This window comes from Pleurodeles waltl, chromosome 8 (assembly GCF_031143425.1).
Source record: "Pleurodeles waltl isolate 20211129_DDA chromosome 8, aPleWal1.hap1.20221129, whole genome shotgun sequence".
NCBI lineage: Eukaryota > Metazoa > Chordata > Amphibia > Caudata > Salamandridae > Pleurodeles > Pleurodeles waltl.
Genome location: NC_090447.1, coordinates 773,291,637 through 773,312,075, shown reverse-complemented (window position 1 = coordinate 773,312,075; position 20,439 = coordinate 773,291,637). Strand labels below are relative to the sequence as shown.

The following is a 20,439-nucleotide window of genomic DNA, read 5'->3' as shown; positions in this document are numbered from 1 at the left end:
ACAGGCTGGCGGTGCTTCCCTGCCCATTCTGACCGCGGTGGTAAAGCCGCGGTCAGAAAAGGGGATCCAGCGGTTTCCCACCGGATTTCCCCTGTCTGGGCTGAATCTCCATGGCGGCGCTGCAAGCAGCGCCGCCATGGAGATTCCGACCCCCTTCCCGCCACCCTGTTTCTGGCGGTTTTTACAGTCAGGAACAGGATGGCGGGAACGGGTGTTGTGGGGCCCCTGGGGGCCCCTGCACTGCCCATGCCACTGGCATGGGCAGTGCAGGGGCCCCCTAACAGGGCCCCAGCATGATTTTCACTGTCTGCTTAGCAGACAGTGAAAATCGCGATAGGTGTAACTGCACCCGTCGCACCCCTGCAACACCGCCGGCTCCATTCGGAGCCGGCTTCTGGGTTGCAGGGCCTTTCCCGCTGGGCCGGCGGGCGCCCGCCGGCCCAGCGGGAAAGCCAGAATGGCCTCCGCAGTCTTTTGACCGCGGAGCGGCCAATTGGCGGTTTCCGCTTGGCGGGCGGTGCCCGCCGCCCGCCAATATTGGAATGACCCCCTATGTCTAGAGATTCAAGGTAGACTGAATTAGAGTAGTCAAGACAAGACTGAATGACAGAATTAACTATCGGCATGTATACAAAAGGGAATCAACTAAGGATAGAATTTCTGCACCTCTGACTCATAGGATCAACAAGTTTGGCAATTTTATCTGGCCATAAGCTTGTGTTCCATTATGCTACCGATGAAGAAGAGGTCATTAATTTTTTGCTTTTGATTTTATGACTTTTGTAAGTGCACTCTGTCAATGGGGGTCCAAGGTTGAGGGTTCAGTTCCCATCAGACCTTTGGGAGATTCTTAAAATAAACTGAGGTAGCTTATTATTCCTCCAAATAGCCTACCTTTTCTCTGCTGACAAACTGTCACCATCCTCTGATATTAGTTAAAACAGTTGAAGAGAAATTTAATTTTACATAATTGAGAACTGGTAGTAGGTTATTCTTATCGCAAAGTTATTTCATAAGTCATTATGCATATGCCTTATTTACATCTGTAGCCTTTATATCTCACTAATCAGACAAGTAATCACATATAAAACATGATCTATGATTGTGCTGGATGTTACAGGCGTGCCCAGACCAACACGCCAACCCACAACCTTATGAATGGTAGTCTGTACCTGGTTTCTTTGTCTCTCTGATTCAGTTTTCTGGTTATACCAAGGATCATCCCGATTAGATGCACTCTGCCAGAAGTACTTTAGTACTGTATCTATTAGAGCTTTACTGATAAGGATACAGAGGTAAACGATCAGGAATGCATTCATTGACCTAAGGGAAGAGAAACAATTGTATTATCTCATATGTAGACTTACATGCCAAATGTTAATTCAAATGAGATGTCAAGGGCCACAATTACTTCAACTTTCAAGATTCAAATTCGTAGAAATCTGATAAGAACTCAATTAGCAGTATTAAGCAATCATTTTAATGCTGAAAATATACACATGCAATAACAGGATGTAATATTATGCAATATAGTCAAAATTTTAAATAGCTGGCGACTCTCATATTGCAATTTAGCAAAATAAAAAGCATGAAACATATTAAGACAGGCATACATTTATGAAAGGGCAAGACCGTATCACATAAGATTGAGGTTTGACTGACTATACATCAATACAATGAGACAAATGATAGTAATCATTTTAGTGCCTCATCTCTAACTTCAACAAAATTCCGAACCTTTCAAGCACATAATAATGAATTATGCTGAAGGACACAGAGGGCTTGAGTCATAAAGATTTCACTCAGACTTAGTCTTAGAATACTCCTGGCTTACTCTTTGAATTCAGGAGTAACACCAAAGTAAGGGAAAAGTAAGGGACACTCACTCATAAGAATATCTTTATGAATCAGACCTAGAGAGTTCAAATAGGCTACCATGGTCAACTGCTCTGAATCAAAACTACTAAAACACGAGTCTGCAACAGCACTTATTTAATCTCTTTCTTTATGACAAACAAACTGATATGGATCAAGTTGAAAAGTTAGAGTGAAACATTGCTGAGTGCACAACGAAATAACATGGTAAAGCAAGCTCATTCGACATTAAAGTAAAGACCATCAAGATGAAGGGCATTGAGTGGTGCGGGGTCATGGATAAACCTTCAGTGCTGGGGGTTGTTTACATTGACTCAGAAACCCTTGAGTCCTGTATTTAAAAAAATAGCAAAAAAATAGTAACAGAATGTATTTGAATAGGGCTTACATCAGCCTGATAATGATGGCATTAACAACAAACTGGAGACACTCGACTCTGGAAATGGCTGTGGGTTGACACTTTCTGTTCTTGACTTGGTAGGGAACCAGTGCACATACCTTTATCTGCTTTGACACAGCATAATGTGAAAATAATTTGTATTCACATGTTTGGTCATCTCCCCTTGGAAGCAAAGGAAACTGACAGGTATACAACAAACCGTCCCTCACACCTTACCAGAAAGAAGCCAACATAGAGATGTGCAATAAGTAGTATCAGAGGGTTGCAGGTCATTGGTGAGTACATTCTCTGTCAACTGCTCAGCCAGCACAAAACAAAGACATAAAAATTATTTTGTATTTGACTTAGCCTACGACCCTAATTTTCAGTAGCCCATCTGCAAACGCGAGAAGCAAGATATGAAAGCTGCATACGCACATGAAGGTTGAATACCGCCATGGCTAGTACAACCCAATGATAACCCTGATTCACGCTGACGGGAGATATCACATACCCTAGTAGGAGAAGCTCCCTGGATGGTTTGGTGCGCAACCCCCACTGTTCAGAACATCATGCCCTTTTGTATTAGTTCTCCCAGGGTGAAGAAGTGGATGAGGTGCGTGAGAACATTAGCATGATGGTGAGAGAATAACTGCATATAGAGCTTATTGATATTTTGTATTTTTTTTCCAATACCTTATGGCATAAAGGGCAGAGAAACTATAAGTACATTATAAACACAGAATATAGGCATGTTATCAAACTTTATACAGTAACAACAAAACGTAGGCATTGTAGAGAGCATCAAGATAGAAAACAGAGGCTAGAGGTGAGGGGGGTCAGGGATAATATAGGCCTCAGTCAGACATGAATATGGCATACACAAGTGACAGGTAAAAGGATCACCCAAACGAATCTGGAATATTCTTTGGCCAGTGACCAAATTAATTTATATCAAACACCAAAAAGGTGATGGAGGGATCCTTGCAATTTATCTAACCACCAGTACCTGGGCAAGATAGCATCCCAATCCATCATTCTTTTGCCCACCATGCCACTTCAGTTTGAACCCAGCCATTTGCAAATCAGTCTTGACGAGTCAGCCAAAACGTCCAGGCCAGGTCCTCCCTGAACCGGAACATAAGCAACCCAAGACAGGTTTCAATCTGACTGAGGCTCTTCAGTCGGGCGTAGCTTGGTTCCAGTGGCAGAGTAAGCATGGGACTCACATTTGGGAAAACCCTTTCCATTGAGTTGGTACATCAAACACACAAAAGGTGATGGGAGGAAGGCTTACAATTTGTCAAACCATTGGCAACCGCTTGGGATATCATGACAACCCATCATTCTTTTTCCCACCATACATTTCACAACCTCCTCTGATGAGCAGAACTAGTGGGCACTAGCGACTGCTATCAGGTAAACAGACATCAGCAGCATTGCGCAACTGGGTTGCATCCACTGAAGAAAAGGTTTTAGGGCGGCGGGCTTAGTTCTGGCTTGACACACAATCCAGCAGCCAAAATACTTTTCTCAACAGAAAGATTTTTAGGTCCTTCCTGAATCAGCCTTTATTCTGTTGAGACCTTTGGAGATGTTGAGAACATTCCACAGTCTGGGCTGAAACACAGAGAGTGCCTTTTCTTGCATTTTTGTCCTTATAAAATTATTGGGGCAAACAAGGAATAGTTGGCTGAAGCTCAATAAGTGTAGTTGTAAAGTACACTCCCAGTGGTTTCTTAGCTCTATATAACAGATGTTTATTGTTACGCAAATCAATGGTACTCATTTATGCTACTTCAAGTGGATAAAAGGAAAAGTGGACCCCCTTGGATTTGAACATGTGACCTGGGGTCAAACATAGATACCTAAAACGAATCAATCAGACCCAGCTGAAGGAGCATGTCATGAACCTCAGATGAAAAAGCTAATCTCAAATTAGCTGACAGCCAGATCCCAAGTATCAAGAAATGAAATAAAGCATAGTGATAATTTTTAGACAGCCAAAAAGGCCAAATCAGGTTTGGGTAGTCACACAATCACGTGCTGTTAAAGCCAGGTGGAAGTAGCTCAGTGAGGTTTTATAACACAGATCGTTCAGACCTCTAGAGACTCTGCTGAAAGATTAGTTGTTGACATAATGGTCCACAAAATAGCACTAGTGTTGGCAAAGCCAACAGGTCTTGCATGAAACTTATTGGCTTTAAAAAATGCTTTTAACCCCAAAATGGGTGCTATGTTTGTAGTTGGCCACTTTGCAATGTACTGTATTATGCTTTAAGATGATCCATTCAACAATGGCTGTTGCAGATTGGAGCATGCATGGGCAGCCATCCTGGAACAGTTAAAAAGCTTACCCACTTTTTGTTTTTTACTCTTCTATCATGAAGGTGGTTTGATGTATTTAAAACAAAAATGTACACGGGTGCAATCTTCTTCACAGCAAGGAATATGAAATGACTCACTGCAGAAATGCATTTATGCCTGTACTTTATTTTGGGGCATGACCTACAAGGGTGAGGTTGCTGCGCAGAGTTAAATTTCATCTTTACAATCTAAAAGGCAACTTTAAACGGTATCAACCTTGTTAAAGCTCAGTTGTAATGGTTAGTGTACAGAAATTGGCAATGCATAAAAGACAGAAGCATTTAAAAAACTAAGCGCCACAATAACTACCAGAATCTTGACACACTGCTGATTCGAAACATTTGCAAAGTCGACAGAGATTCCTGTTAAGTTGTATTTGCCTACCACACAGCACCAAGTCTCAGTAGAGTAACTCAGCTTTGTAGAGTCTTCACCACTGGTACTTGCGCAAAAAAAGAAAATACTGGCAATGTTAATTATCTTACTAGTTGCAACACGAGCACCATTAGTTTAGTGCCTAAACTACAAAGGAAGTGGGAAACATATCACTCTGCAAATGTCCTCATCGGTTCAACATACAACTCTGAAAATGGCACACAATAGCTGTTTAAACAGTAAAAAAAACGCATGCTTCAGAGATGGAGATGTGGACAAAAAGTACACTCTAAAATAAAGCAAACTGAATAATAACCCTAAAAGGGTTAAGGGTAGGCTCAGGTTTTGAGAATGGAGTATCTTGTCAGTATTAAAGGCAAGGTGCACTTCCTGTTATGTTGCAGGGATTTCAGAGTCGGATCAACGATTACATCTGGGGATTTTTACCAGCTGCTTTCAAAGCTTATCTGGGGCTTTAAGTGAAATGCAATCCTCTAACACTCTAACAGCTACAAGGCGAAGGAATACATGAAACTCTTATCAACGCAAGTAACATACTGGATTACACGTCCAGTTTAATTTGTGTTCCACAACATAAATGAGATGAAAAATGAAACAGATTGCTTTTCAGAAAATTGTTTTTGTGATATTTTGTGGTGTAGGAATATTTAATTTTTCGAAATTAGTTCCCCGGTCACTTTTCCGCTGCAAAACTCTTAAAAATGTGTTTCTCTCCATGTCGTACATCGTCAATGTTCCCCCTATTTTTTTTTATGTATTTTAAATATGCACTGAAGTTGTTTCTTCTCTTCCTAATAGGTGGATTACTTAAATGAGTCCCCTCATTCTGTACATGAAACATTCACATTAGTCTTTAATTCTAACACGATTATTTCCATCCTCTACACGCCTATGGTCCCAATAATACCTGCTGCATTATTTTTGCTTCGATTCCTCAAAAGTCCTGTCCTGCGAGCATGCTTGAGAGAATCACTTTAAGTCACTTCTAAACAGAACAGTCCTTTGCTGTCTCTATATTCCAACAGCAACCACTACATAGTGATCATGATTACTTTTTAATCTAAAAAAGTTGGTTCTCTGAATAACGTACAATCCATTGTCTCGTGAAAAGTCTCCCCTGAGTGAGGTATTTTGTTCCCCTATTTTCCGAAAACGCCTTATACATTTATTGTGATAGATTCTTGCAGCTAAACTATAACAGCACTTAAAATTGCACTATGTGGCATAAATAACGTATTTTTCAGTTGAAGGTTTGAATGCTGGCCTACAACTTTGAAAGGAAAACGTGTGCGTTTCTGTATTTTTTTAATAATGCCATATTTTTTAAAAATGAAATAGGTGCATCGTTTCACTTTCTTTCTCATCTTTTTACTATGTGGCTTTATGATCACTATATGTTGTACTGACGCATGCATTAACACAAGATACAACTAACTTGCCTGCATGTCAAACACACACTGCAAGGTGGGATATGATTAGAACGTGCATATATCATTGTACTGAGGAATATTGTGCCAGTAGGTAGTTGTGCTGAGTTGTTAAAATAAAAATAAGTCGTGTATGGACCATTTTCGTCACTTTGGTTTACTGACCACTTTGTAAATTATGCAAGTTTACCTAGTCATTAAAATTCAAATTTTGCATCGAAACAATTAAAATTACTTTTAAAATTACTCAAATCTGTTGATTTGGGAAAAAAAAACATTTTGCAGTACAACTGAAATCTCTTTATCAAAGTTTTGTAATACAATTCCTTTCAGATAATTTCGATACAGCAATTTAGGTATGTTAATCTGGTTTAGCTCAATTTAATTCCATCGAAAATGAAATTCCTATTAACTGATTACCAGTAGAAACCCCATATTTGACACACAATGGGTATTCAGGTTTCCTAAAGAATACAGCCTAGCTCTACATTATGGAAGGTTACAGTAAAAGTCCTTTGGAAAATTCAGAGTTTCTTGGAGGTGGCGGTACACTTCACTTTTCAAGGTCACGTTCTTTCTTGCCAAAAGACATCAGAGCATCATAGTCTTCTTGTCGATCAATATATACCAGGAATGCTTAAAGTGGAAAATGCCAGAGTCCTGAAATAATGTCAAAACTCTAAGCAGCAAGAAGGAAGAACAATCTCAGTTAATGAATATTACTTGAACACTGCGAGAGCTTTGTTCACTACAGAGGAGGGAATCAATAACCTGCTATGCGAAACTAAATACAAAATCAATCCAAAGCAAAACAACGTTTTAATACAAAAGAAAAGTTTAAATAAATGACAAACGTCTTAACACAAGCAGTAAAAACGATGATCAAACAAGCTGCGTAATCGGCGTTTCTTTCCAAATGTTCCTTTACCCTTTGTGGTTCTTGCAATTCACTGCAATTTATTTACCACCCACTCAGTCTAAGTAACGTTTGGAGCCTTGATTCTTTTCCTGGTATTTCGTGGCAGGGGTAGTAGGCAGTGAAAGACAAAATGGTCCAGGCTTGGAAATTTAGGAACGATCTAGAGTTCAAGGTTGTGGACAAGGAGTCTCATTAAGATATCGAAGAACCAAAAGCAACAAATATAACAAAAATGCCTTCCTATAAATCCAAAAACAACAAGGTTATGGATACAATGCTCAAATTAATCTCAGTCACTGGCAACCGCTTGGGCTGCATCACAATACATCGTTCTTGCCCACAATGCCACCTCAGTTTGGACCCAGCCATATGCAAATCAGTCTTGAACCTGCTCCTCATGGGGACAGTCCAGCCCAAACTGCCTGGGCTAGGTCCTCCCTGAACTAGAACACAAGCAACCTAGAACTGGTTTTGCCCTAGTTAGGGATCTTCAGCCAGGTATAGCTTGGTTCCAGTGGCGCAGTGAGCCAGGGACCCACATCTGGGCATACCCGGCACACTTAGGGTGCTACATGCAAAAACAATAAGGTGATGGAAGGAATTCTGAAATTAATTTCAGCCACCGACAATCTCTTAGGGCCGCATTCCAATCCGCTGTTTTATGCCCACCATGCCACATCAGTTTCAACCCTGCCACATGAATAGCAGTCTTGACCTTGCTCCTAATTGGAACAGTCCAGCCCTAACTGCCAGGCAGGTCCTCCCTGAACCCGAACACAACCTAGGACCGGCTTCACTCTAGTTAGGGCTCTTCTGATGGGTATAGCTTGGTTCCCATGGCACAGTGAGCTTTAAGAACTGCTTTGCTGTCGGAAGAAGAAATATTGGACCTGCTTGCCTTGAACCCAGTATACCCAGAGAGACTCCATGGGTCAGTTAGCTGACCTCCTGTGTGAGCCACATGGACACAGCAAGCTTCAGAGGCACCCCTGCAACTGCTCAGTGGACCAGCTGCAACTGGACTTGCCTGAACCTACCTGGGCGCTTCTGCTGGCCTCTGCACGAGTGAGTTCTGATCCCAAGAAGTGCCTCCCAGCTCTTGGACCTTTGGCTGGGATCAGTGGAAGGTCCTCCAGGAAGAAACAGTGAAGTTGGAGTCCCTGCAACAGCGAACTGACCCATTCATGCCGAAACTCTGCTGCCCATGATGACGACCAACGCAAGGCTCCAGGATGACCTGCTCTTTGTGCCAAGTGAATACCCAGAATGACCAACAATGTGAAGCTCCACTGATGACCAGATCATCACGCTATAGCAATGGCCATCCAGGATGCTCGACCTTCTGTTCATGGCAAAAGCTTTCTCCTTGCGGCCTCCTCCAACGCGAATGGAACTATTTGTTCCAGACTTAAATGTCCGTGTCCAGCCTGGAGTCCTTACAGTCAGTCTAAACTTGTCACTTTCCCTGAGTGTACTGTGATTAGATGACCTTGGTGGCACTTTGTGCTTTTAGGTGCTTTTTTCACTAAAACCTTTAAAATTGAGTATCTCCACTTCTACAGATTGGATTTTCGTTAATATGGTACCATTCTAATTTTTAAAATCTACTCTAAATTGGTCTATGATTTTTCTTGTGGTGTGGTTTCACTTTATCACTGTTTAAGTGCTGCATAAATACTTAGGGTAATTTACTGTGTTTTTGTGGTTCATCCTGATGGATTGTGGTTGTTTCTTGAGTGGGGCTTCCACTTCTCTCAATCAATAACTCAATTTCTTATACACATGCTGTTCAGTCTTTTAACCCCTTCGCTGCCAGGCCTTTCCCACCTCAGGTGCCAGGCCATTTTTTGGCTATTTGGGGCAGTTGGCGCTTCGGCCCTCATAACTTTTTGTCCCCATAAGGCACCCATGCCAAATTTGCGTCCTTTTTTCCCAGGGGATTCTAGAGGTACCCAGAGTTTGTGGGTTCCCCTGGAAAACACCAAGAAATTAGTCAAAATACAGCGATTTTCTTTTTTTTTTTTTAAATGGGAAAGAAGGGCTGCAGAAGAAGGCTTGTGTTTTTTTCCCATGAAAATGGCATCAACAAAGGGTTTGCTGTGCTAAAATCACCATGTTCCCAGGTTTCAAGAACAGGTATACTTTAATTAGAAAACCACATTTTTCAAAACAATTTTGGCATTTTACTGGGACATACCCCATTTTTACTATTTTTTGTGCTTTAAGCCTCCTTCCAGTTAGTGACAGAAATGGGTGTGAAACCAATGCTGGATCCCAGACCGCTAAACATTTCTAAAAAGTAGACAACGTTCTTAAGCAAGGGGTCATTTGTGTAGATCCTACAAGATTTTCATACAGAAAATACCAGTTGAAATAAATAAATATTGAAATTGAGGTGAAAAAAACTGCCATTTTCTCCACGTTATACTCTGTAACTTTTTCCTGCGATGTCAGATTTTCAAAAGCAATATACCATTACATCTGCTGGACTCTTCTGAGAGCCAATAAATGAGCTGCACCTTGCAATGGGATTTCATTGTATACCGGGTATACAGCAATTAATTTAGTCAAATATAAAGAGTGAAAAATAGCTATCAAGAAAACCTTCGCATTTCCAAAATGGGCACAAGATAAGGTGTTGAGAAGCAGTGGTTATTTGCACATCTCTGAATTCCTTGGTCCCCATACTAGTGAATTACAGGGCATTTCTCAAATAGACGTCTTTTTTACACACTGGGACAAGGGGCAATAACACTTGTTCTGCTATTCTGTGTTCCTTCAAGTCTCCCAATAAAAATGGTACCTCACTTGTGTGAGTAGGCCTAGTGACCGCAACAGGAAATGCCCCAAAACACGACACGGACATATCACATTTTCCCAAAGAAAACTGACCTGTTTTTTGCAAAGTGCCTAGCTGTGGATTTTGACCTCTAGCTCATCCGGCACCTAGAAAAACCTAGTAAACCTGGGCATTTCCGAAAACTAGAGACAGGGGAACCCAGAATGGGGTAATTTGTGGTGCTCTCACCACGTTCTGTTGCCCAGAATCCTTAGCAAACCTCAAAATTTGGCAAAAAAAACACTTTTTCCTCACATTTCGGCGCTGCAAAGTCCTGGAATCTAAGGGGAGTCACAAACTTCCTTCCACCCAGCGTTCCCCCCATGTCTCCCGATAAAAATGGTACCTCACTTGTGTGGGTAGGCCTATTGCCCGCGACAGGAAATGCCACAAAACACTATATGGACACATACAAATTATCAAATACAAAACTATCTGTTTTTGCGGAGGGGGGCACCTGCGTTTTTGGTCTTGGGCTCAGCAGCCATCTAGGGAAACCTACCAAACCCAGACATTTCTGAAAACTAGACACCCGAGGGAGTCCAGGGAGGTGTGACTTGCGTGGACCTCCCATGTTTTTTTACCCAGACTCCTCAGCAAACCTCAAATTTAGCTAAAAAAAAAAATCAAATTTTTCTACATTTCTGTGTGGGATCACCGCATCTGCACAAATTTCCTACCACTCAACGTTCCCCTCAGTCTCCTGATAAAAATGATACCTCACTTGTGTAGGTGGGCCAAGTGCCTGTGACAGGGAAGAGCCGAAAACATGTTAAAATTGAGGGGGAACCAAAGTGAGTCCAAAAGGGCAGTTTGGAAAAAAACTTTTAGGCTGACAAGTGGGGCGGAATTTTTAATGGGTATAAATGCGACAATGCTGGGTGATAGAACCTTTCAGAATCTGCAGGAATCCACAAAATTGCTATCACAAAAATGTGGGAAAAAGGTGTGATTTCAAGCAAACTTCGAGGTTTGCAGGGCATTGTGGGTAGGAAAATGGTGCAGGTGCATGTGAAGCTCACTGCCCCCAATGGGGGCAGAAATGGCCTAAAATAAAATTGCCACCTAGGGGAGTGACCCTTGCCTAAGAGATTACTCCCCATTAGTAAATAAATAAAAAAATCTCTGGTGCCTAGTGGTCTCTGCCCCCCTTGGGGGCAGACAGCCTAATTAAAATAGGCTAATTACAGTAGGCCGATCTGCCCCCAGGGAGGGCAGAAAAGGCCTAATTAAAATTGGCCCCCTGGGGAGCGGCCCTTGCTCCCCTTATGCATAAATAAATTTAAAAAACATCCCTGGTGTCTAGTGGGCATTTCGGCAGCCCAATCAAATGCTCAGAGAGACATCAAAGGAAAGGAAAGGCCTTTCCTTTCCTTTGATGCCTCTCCCCCGTGATCGAAAGAGAGATGCTTTTGTATTTCTCTTCCGATCTGTGCTGAAAGCTGAGCCTCCAGCGTGGTGGGGCGAGAGCTAACGCTTCCCCCGAGGGTCCATACAAGGACTTAACAGTTACATCCTGGGCACTCGAGCGGTGCTGCCCAGGACGTAACCGTTAAGTCCCAGGAACCCAAGGGGTTAAACCTTCTTCAAATATTCTACACTGTACAGCAGGAAATAAAGCCTGAGCATGCCCAATTTTATTTGAAGAGGGGTGCAACGTAATACTCCATCTAGGTTTTATCTAGCATCTTACCATCCATACATGATAATCACAGTATGTCCAATAAGTTAGATAATTAGCTTGACCCACAGCTGAAGTCTCTCATGGCCATGACCAGAGAGAGAGCAGTCAATCAATCAATCAATCAGGGATTTATAAAGCGCACTACTCACCCGGTATGGTATCAAGGCGCGGGGGTGGAGGAGGTGGGAGGGGTGGTAGAGCTACTGGTCGAAAAGCCAAGTCTTGAGGTGTTTCCTGAAAGATAGAAGGTCTTGGGTCAGGCGGAGGTGGAGTGGTAGGGAGTTCCAGGTCTTTGCGGCAAGGTGAGAGAATGATCTTCCTCCGGCAGTTGTGCAGTGGACGCGAGGAACGTAGGCGAGGGCGTGGTTGGCGGAGCGAAGGTTGCGTGTGGGGGTGTGAAAGGTGAGTCTGTCGTTGAGGTAGGCGGGCCCTGTGTTGTGGAGGGCCTTGTGTGCGTGGATGAGGATTTTGAAGGTGATCCTCTTTGATACTGGTAGCCAGTGTAGGTCTCTGAGGTGGGGTGAGATGTGGTCGCGGCGTGGGATGTCCAGAATGAGGCGGGCGGATGTGTTCTGGATTCTTTGCAGTTTTGTTTGGAGTTTGTTTGTTATTCCTGCATTTAGGGCATTTCCGTAATCCAATCGGCTACTGACCAAGGCGTGGGTGATGGTTTTCCTGGTTTCGATGGGAATCCATTTGAAGATTCTGCGGAGCAGGCGGAGGGTGTTGTAGCAGGAGGAGGAGATGGCATTGACCTGTGAGTCATGCTGAGTGTGAAATCCAAGATGAAGCCCAAGTTGCGTGCGTGACTGGTGGGTGAGGGTGCGGATCCTAGGGAGGTGGGCCACCAGGAGTCGTTCCAAGCTGAGGGGTTGGTGCCAAACATGAGTAATTCTGTCTTGTCTTTGTTTAACCTGAGGTGGCTTGATTCCATCCAGCTGGCGATGGCGTGGAGTCCGTTGTGGAGGTTGTCCTTTGCAGTAGTGGGGTCTTCCGTGAGGGAGATGATGAGCTGAGTGTCGTCAGTGTAGGAGACTATGTTGATGTGGTTTGTTCGTGCGATGTTGCCGAGGGGGCCATGTACACGTTGAAAAGTGTGGGGCTGTGTGAAGATCCTTGAGGGATGCCACAGGTGATATTGGAGGCTTCTGATAGGAATGGCGGGAGGAGGACTCTTTGGGTCCTGTCCATGAGAAATTATGAGATCCAGTCCAGGGCTTTGTCGCGGATTCCAGCGTTGTGGAGGCGTGTGCGGAGAGTGTTATGGCATACTGTGTCGAAAGCTGCGAAGAGGTCCAGGAGGATGAGTGCTGCTGTTTCTCCTTTGTCAAGCATGGTCCTGATGTCGTCTGTTGCAGCAATGAGTGCGATCTCGGTGCTGTGGTTTTTGCGGAATCCTGATAGGGAGGTGTTGGGTGCCTTGTTGTCTTCCAGGAACCGGGATAGTTGATTGTTCACGATTTTTTCGATGACCTTGGAAGGGAAGGGGAGGAGGGAGATTGGTCGTAGTTCTTGGGGTCGTCAGGGTCTGCCTTAGGTTTCTTTAGCAAGGCGTTGATTTCTGCGTGCTTCCATCTTTCTGGGAAGGTGGCTGATTCAAAGGAACTGTTGATGGTGTGGCAGAGATGGGGGGCGATGATGGTGTTAGCTTTGTTGAAGATGTGGGGTGGTCAGGGGTCAGATGGTGATCCGGAGTGGATGGTGGCCATGGTATTCGCTGTGTCTTCTGTGTTGACTGGGGTCCAGGTGTGGAGGAGGTGGGTGTTGCTTGGAGCGTAGGGTTCGAGAGTGTTTGTAGTTAGCTGGTGGGACTGGGAGATGAAGCTGTTGTGGATTTCTTCTATCTTTCAACGGAAGTGGGATACAAGTGAGTTGCAGAGCTCCTGTGATGGCGGGGGTTCGTTGGAGCAGGCCCTGGGGGTGGATAGCTCTTTGATGATGCCGAAGAGTTCTTTGCTGTTGTGAGCGTTGGTGTTGATGCGGTTTTTTAAGTGGGTTCTTTTGGCGGTGCGTATCAATTGGTGATGTCTGCGTAGGGCCTCCTTGAAGGCGATGCAATTGGAGGTGGTAGGGTCACGGCGCCAGCTCTTTTCCATTCTGCGGCATCGTCGGTGGAATTCCTGTAAATCTGGGGTGAACCAGCTGGCCTTGATTCTGTGTGGGGTGTTTGGGTGTTTTTTGAGCGGTGCAAGTGTGTTGGCACAGTCTTCTATCCAGTGGTGCAGGTTGGTGGCAGCTGTGTTGGGGTCTGAGGTCCTGGGTGGGGGGGGCTGGGCGAGGGTGGAGATCAGTTGGTCCGTGGATATTTTGCTCCAGTTGCGTCGGGGCGGTTGTGTGCAGTGGTGGTGAGTGACTGGTTTCTGGTAGGAGAAATGGATGCATTGGTGGTCTGTCCAGTAGAGTTCGGTGGTGTGGCTGAAGGCGACGTGGTTGCTGGTTGAGAAGATGGGATCGAGTGTGTGGCCTGCCGAGTGGGTCGGTGAAGTGACAAGTTGCTTGAGGCCGAGGTTGGCGAGGTTGTCGATTAGGTAGCAGTGTATTGCCAATGTAGGCACTTAATCTCAATTCTTCTCTAGGACGAGTACCCATGCCTCAAAAGAACCTCCTAAAAGCTGCACCTGAGAAGAGGCTTTGGAAAAAATGTAATGGATGTTAGAGTTGTTGCTATGTGGCTGTAAGAAACAATAACTCAAATGACTGTGTCATAAGATCATTACAGAGCTGTACTGAGGTTTAAGTGTAAGCTCAGTGATACTACTTTTCCCATTTATGTACTTTCTACTGTACGTGCCTCTGTACAAATAAATATTACAGATTTTGTTCCTTATATCAAAACATCATTGGCTGGGCATTCAATTTTTATTACAAGTAATCTATTTTTTACAGTAGCTGTAAGAAATTGGGTTACTGGTCAGGAGGTGGCTAACCACCTTCAGTAATCATCACACTCCTTGTCAGGATAAACCCTCAAAGTCAGTAAATTAATCTGAGCCCAACACCTGTGTAGATATGACACAGAGCACATACGCTTAGCTTAGGGCAATGTGTAAAGTATTTTTGCAGACCCAAAACAGTAACAAAGTCAAAAAACAAGACAATAAAAATCCCAAACTGAATTAGGAAAACTAGAGTAAATTTTAATAAATAAAATGACACCAACCACAATGACAAAAATCCAATTCAGGGAACCGGAGACATGCATTTTGAGAGTTTTAGATAAAAATAGTACCAAAAAGAGTTAACTGCCTACTGCTGTAAACTAGTTGCAGTAGATCAGGACCTAGGTGAGATGTGAGCCGACTGTGATGGAAACAAGTCAGATATAGAAACCAGGTTCAACCTGAAGGGAGTTATTACCTTGGAACTTAGTCTTGAATATGGAAGTCAAAAATATTCAGTGGGTCAAGGCAGCAGGCTTTAGCTGGAGAGGACTCCACAAGGCTGGACAACCATTTGACCTGGTCCCAGCAAAGGTACTGGTTTTGGCAGCAAAAGCTCAGAGCCGCAGAAATTTGAATTTCTTACCCAGGTCAAGATTTCTATTTTTGTACTGAGTCACTTTTCAAAGTTCAGAATCCTCGAACAGGACAAAGCTGCAGGTTGCACCCAAAAAGGGATCCACAAGGACGAACACCTTCTCTGCGAGACACTGCTGAATTGTATCTGTTGCTGTGGAAAAATTGGAGAAACCTTAATCTTCAGTCCAGCAGATCAGATCAGCATAATATTACCACTCCTCAGGAAGTCTTGCAATAGAAAGTTTCCAAGTCCCAGATTTCCAGCGGTGGTAGGAGAAGTCCAGCCAAACACAGCCATGGGTTACAGGACTTCAGGTGTAGCACTTGGGGGTCAAGACTCACTCCAGCAGAGAGCAACAGCAGAGTTCAGGGTCAGTACAGTTGCAACTAGTCAGTTGCAAATTTACCTCATATAGCTATGTGTATCTCTGTAGCTTGAAGAGGAGGTAAGCCTTATGACCACTGGAGGCCCCTTTATTGTCCTGGGCACAAGAGGGAGAATGTCCAGTCCTTCTCCCGTCACAAACAGCAGGCTCAGTCCTTTTCCTCAGTTACAGTAATGTTCTGAAGACTGTGATAGGTGATGACATATGTATGTCTGGTACTAGCTTGTGGGTAGGGGGTGACTCCCTGTCTCTCCCTAACAAATAGGGCAAAAGTTCTCGGAGTATCCCTATCCACTTTTTCAACAGTTCCTGTTTGCTGTACTGCAAAGAATCCCACAGTGCCCATCACTCCTAGAATCCAGACCAAAATGTTGAAACCCTTCTTCCCTTGTGCAAAGGCCAGATGAGTGGCCAGGTCCTCTTATGAGGTCATTTCAAACCAGTTCTTGGGGAAGCTCTCCCCACAGGGTTTGGTGCCTTATCACCTGGGTTGGCAAAGGAAGAGCCTAGCACAGGTGTCAACTGACACCTGCCTGTGACAGGGAGGCCCACTTGATGTAAAGTTCCTGAATACAGCCCATAAAAGTTACTTTGGTGGAGAATCAAACACACCTCCCCACACCAAAGCCTTTGTCTCTACTTTCGGTGCAGTTTTCAATTTTTCAGTTTCAGGGCCAATCACCAGCTGGGTGACAGTTGGAAGTTTCATGTAAATGTAAATTAGTCTTTAGAAGTTTCAAGAAGGAAAAGGTAAGTTTCTAAAAGTAATTGATTTTCCTTAACATTTATCAAAAATCAAAATTCAACATTAAGTTGGGTTTTTAATAAATATTTAAATATTATCAAATCATGTTTCTAGCTGGTCCCTATCCTGAGATAGCAGAAGCTTGCTAATGTTTTTCTATGGGCCAGGAGCCAGCTTTCCTACAGTGACAATAGATGTTTGGTACTCACCACTGTAAGGACAAGTTAAAATTACATTTCTAACTGTCTGACATTTACATGGCACACCCCTGCCTTGTGGGATACAATGTCTACATAGGAGTGACTTATTAATATTTAAAATGAAGGGATACACCTATCAGCAGGATTTATTTTGACAGGCTGAACTGCAGGTTTTACACTGCTCTAGTCAGGATACAATAGTATCCCTGAAGCCATGTTTGTACTGTCACTGTAGTGGAAGCACAATAGGTTCTGCAGCCAACTCGCAGCATTTAATGTCTCTGCCCTGCGTACACTTTGTCCCATGTACTAGGGACTTAAAAGCAAGTTAAATATGCCAATCAGGAGTATGCCAATTCAACCACATTAAAAGGGTAGAACAGGCACTTTGCAACTAGTTAGCAGGGATAAAATGCAGAGTTCTACAGCCCGCATAAACAGGCGGGCAGAAATCTGGTGGGACACCACACAAAATATGGTCACTTCCTACAGTAACTAGGTCAGCCTTTCTCACCACCTTCTTTGAGCAAACCTTTACTGCTTGATCAAGCTATCCCGGAGTGCCAAGGACACCTGGGAGGCCAACTTTTTGTTACAGTCTAAGGACTTAGGCCCTCATTATAAACATGGCGGTCCAGACCGCCGTGCCGGCGGTGGTGGAAATTACCGCCACCGGCATGGCGGTCTGAACCGCCATATTCCAAACACAGGGAGAATGCCACAGGCAGCCCTCTGCCACCGCCAGGCTACCGTCCCCAGGCAGCCTGACGATGGCGTAGTTCCTTATCCGACATGGCAGCGCTGCTCCGGATAAAGAACCCGTGTTCCCCAAGCCTTTCCCTGGCAGTTTCCCCCACCAGAAAAAAGGCTGCCGTAAGGGGTGCTCCGGGGCCCCCGTGCACAGCCCCGTCGTGCAACTGGTGCTGCTGCACCCGCCGCACTGCGGCATTGACGACGGCTCCATGTGGAGCCGTCGGCAATGTCCAGGCCCAGCATCCCGCTGGGCCAGCTGGCAGAAACACACTTTCCGCCAGCCAGCCCAATGGAATATTCATTATTGGGCCGGCGAGGTCTTCAATGGGCTGGCGGTCTGTGTTTAGACCGCCAGCATGAAAACGGCAGGGAATCCTGCTGCGTTCATAATGACCCCCTTAGTTTTGTAGGAATCTCTTGCAACCACATTTTGTTATTGTTGGTTGGTCCTTGCAGCTGCTATGTGGTTGAATGTAGAGATCTGGAGATAATGGAGGCAGCCACTCGTCATTCCCCATTGATGAATTTGCTATCTTCATTGGTTTATGGAGACACCATGTGACATGCCTCAAGTTCCATTCTGGAAACCCAGGCATGTAATCCTTTACAATGAGGTGAAAATAATGTACCTAGCTAAGTAGGCAAGAATGTTAACCTGTCTTAGGCAGTTCTCTCTAGAAAGAGATTTAGGCCTGTCTGCCCAGGGGCACAATCATGTTTATAGCAGCTATAATGATCCTTACATCATTTGCTGCTTCAGACACCAAAGGATCAGTCATTGCTTGGGAAAACGGTCAGAAAGTATTTTGAACATCTTGTATTTTCTATCATTGCCTTAAGGAGGGACCAAGATACGTGGTGGCCTCACTGATTGGCAGAGTGTAAGTGCATCCTGAGTATGACCGACTGAAATAAACACTGAAAGGCAGGGTTCAATGGCCCTGAGGGCTGAGCAGGTTTATTATCTAGCAATTTAGTCATCCACAAAAGAAGCCTCTGGAAAACACTAGTCTCAAGTGAAACCACTCTTGATATAAGACTACAAGCAAACTCAAAATGGATAAGGCAATCTGAGTAGTACTGAAGGTTAATCAAACATGGGTGTCTCACTATGTCCTGGGTCCAGAAATAAGTTTCAAAAAATCATCCAGAATCATGTCCAGTTATCTATTACACAAACATTAGCAACATCCTCAGATGCTAGGAGAAGTGGCATGACAGCTTGCTTCCTTTGAGAATTGGACCATGTGTAACAGTACAACTCCCAGAGAAGACAAGAGTGCTCTTGGAGTTGGCACTCACCCTGGGGCCAGCAAATGCTCCAGATTATACCATGGTGACATTAATACTATCATTCCTGGAATGCAAAGTAAAACAAGCTTTGGAAAAAAAACTAAGGGGGTCATTATGATCCCCGGCGGTTCAGACCGCCATGCCGGAGGCGGGAGAAAAGACCGCCACCAACATGGCAGTCTGAACCGCCATATAAAGAACAAAGGGAGGGCCACAATAGGTGGCCCTCCTCCACAGCCAGGCTGCCTCCGACAGGCAGCCAGACGGTGGAGGGAATCATTATCCGACAGGGCAGCGCTGCTGCCCCACAGATAATGATCCATTCTGCCACCAGCCCTTCCCTGGTGGGTTCCCCCCTCCAGAAAAAGGCTGGCGGAAGGGGTGCTCCGGGCCCCCCTGGGGGCCCCGGCACTGCCCATGCACATGGCATGGGCAGTGCAGGGGTCCCTGTGCAGTGCGCCATCGCACAGGTCACCGCCCAATTTACGGGCTGTGATCTGCACGACTGGTGCAGCTGCACCCGCCGCACAGAGGCATTGACGGCGGCTCCATGTGGACCTACCGGCAATGTCCCGGCCATGCATTCTGCTAGGCCGGCAGGCGGAAACACTGTTTCCACCCACCGGCCCAGCAGAATGTTCTTTGTGTGGCCGGTGGGGTCCCAGGGGGGCTGGCGGTCAGTTAAATGACCGCCAGCATGAACACGGCGGTTAACAACGCTGTGTTCATAATGAGGGCCTAAGTCTGGCCTTAGCTCGGGTGATAATTATTTACTTATATTGAAGCCCATGCCACACAAATACATGGAAAAAAGGAAAACTTGCAGCAACCTAAACATTACAGCCACTTGCTTACAATAAAAAAAAATTAAAAAAATTATATTCACTCATATTTCCACTTTAATAGTGATGTTTTTACATAACAGCCATTTCAGTTGTGCCATGCTCTTTATTATCATTATTAATTAAGTTTGACTTGATAAATTTTACTACCAAATCAAGCAAACATCGAAATCAGCTGCAATGCTATATTACCACTTAATCACTTTATCACAGCACTTAAAAACGGAGACAGAAATGTAATTGGCATCTAACTGGAAAGCTAAAGAGCAGGCCGAATAAATAGCCAGTAAAAAACATGTAATAAATAAAAATTTAAAAACACTGGACCAGATTTGTCACCGAAAAAAAGAAATTCTTTTAAGGAGGATATGAATAATGTGCACAGGCTTTGTGCAGTCACTCAAAGTAAAGGAAGCTAATGAGATCAGTGAGCTGACTCACTTACCTGTGCAAAATGCTGTGGTGGGCAGAAGTAAAAAATGAATGACAACTTAACAGACCAAGGCATGAAGTCAATTCACTAAGAGCCCTCTTATATACATGTATTATATATACATATCATACATATACAAAACAATATTGTGGCGTAACAGCTAAAGAAAAAGAGAGACCTAAAAAGCTGACCCAGACAAGCTAATCGTGCATGTACTTAGGAAACTTGAGCCTTATGTTTAACATCAAGTAGAGAACCAACTTGATTCAGCTGAAAGTGAACAAAGCATGCCATAAAGCAAATACCATGTTGTAAGGAAATGCCTTTTTGCATGATCACCCCCACATTTTTGGACTGGTGCTTCTGCTTTTTCGACTCTGAAG

At 44.2% G+C, this 20,439-nt stretch overlaps 1 protein-coding gene across 3 annotated transcripts in view; it reads right to left on the bottom strand.

The window, feature by feature from the left end:
- Nucleotides 1-20,439, bottom strand: part of ATP11A (ATPase phospholipid transporting 11A) — a 661,076-nt gene that overhangs the window by 227,762 nt on the left and 412,875 nt on the right. For all 3 annotated transcript variants that reach the window (XM_069205024.1, XM_069205022.1, XM_069205021.1), the window contains exon 11: nucleotides 1,173-1,323. In XM_069205024.1, coding sequence (XP_069061125.1) covers nucleotides 1,173-1,323 — 151 coding nt within the window. The remainder of the gene's footprint in view (nucleotides 1-1,172; nucleotides 1,324-20,439) is intronic.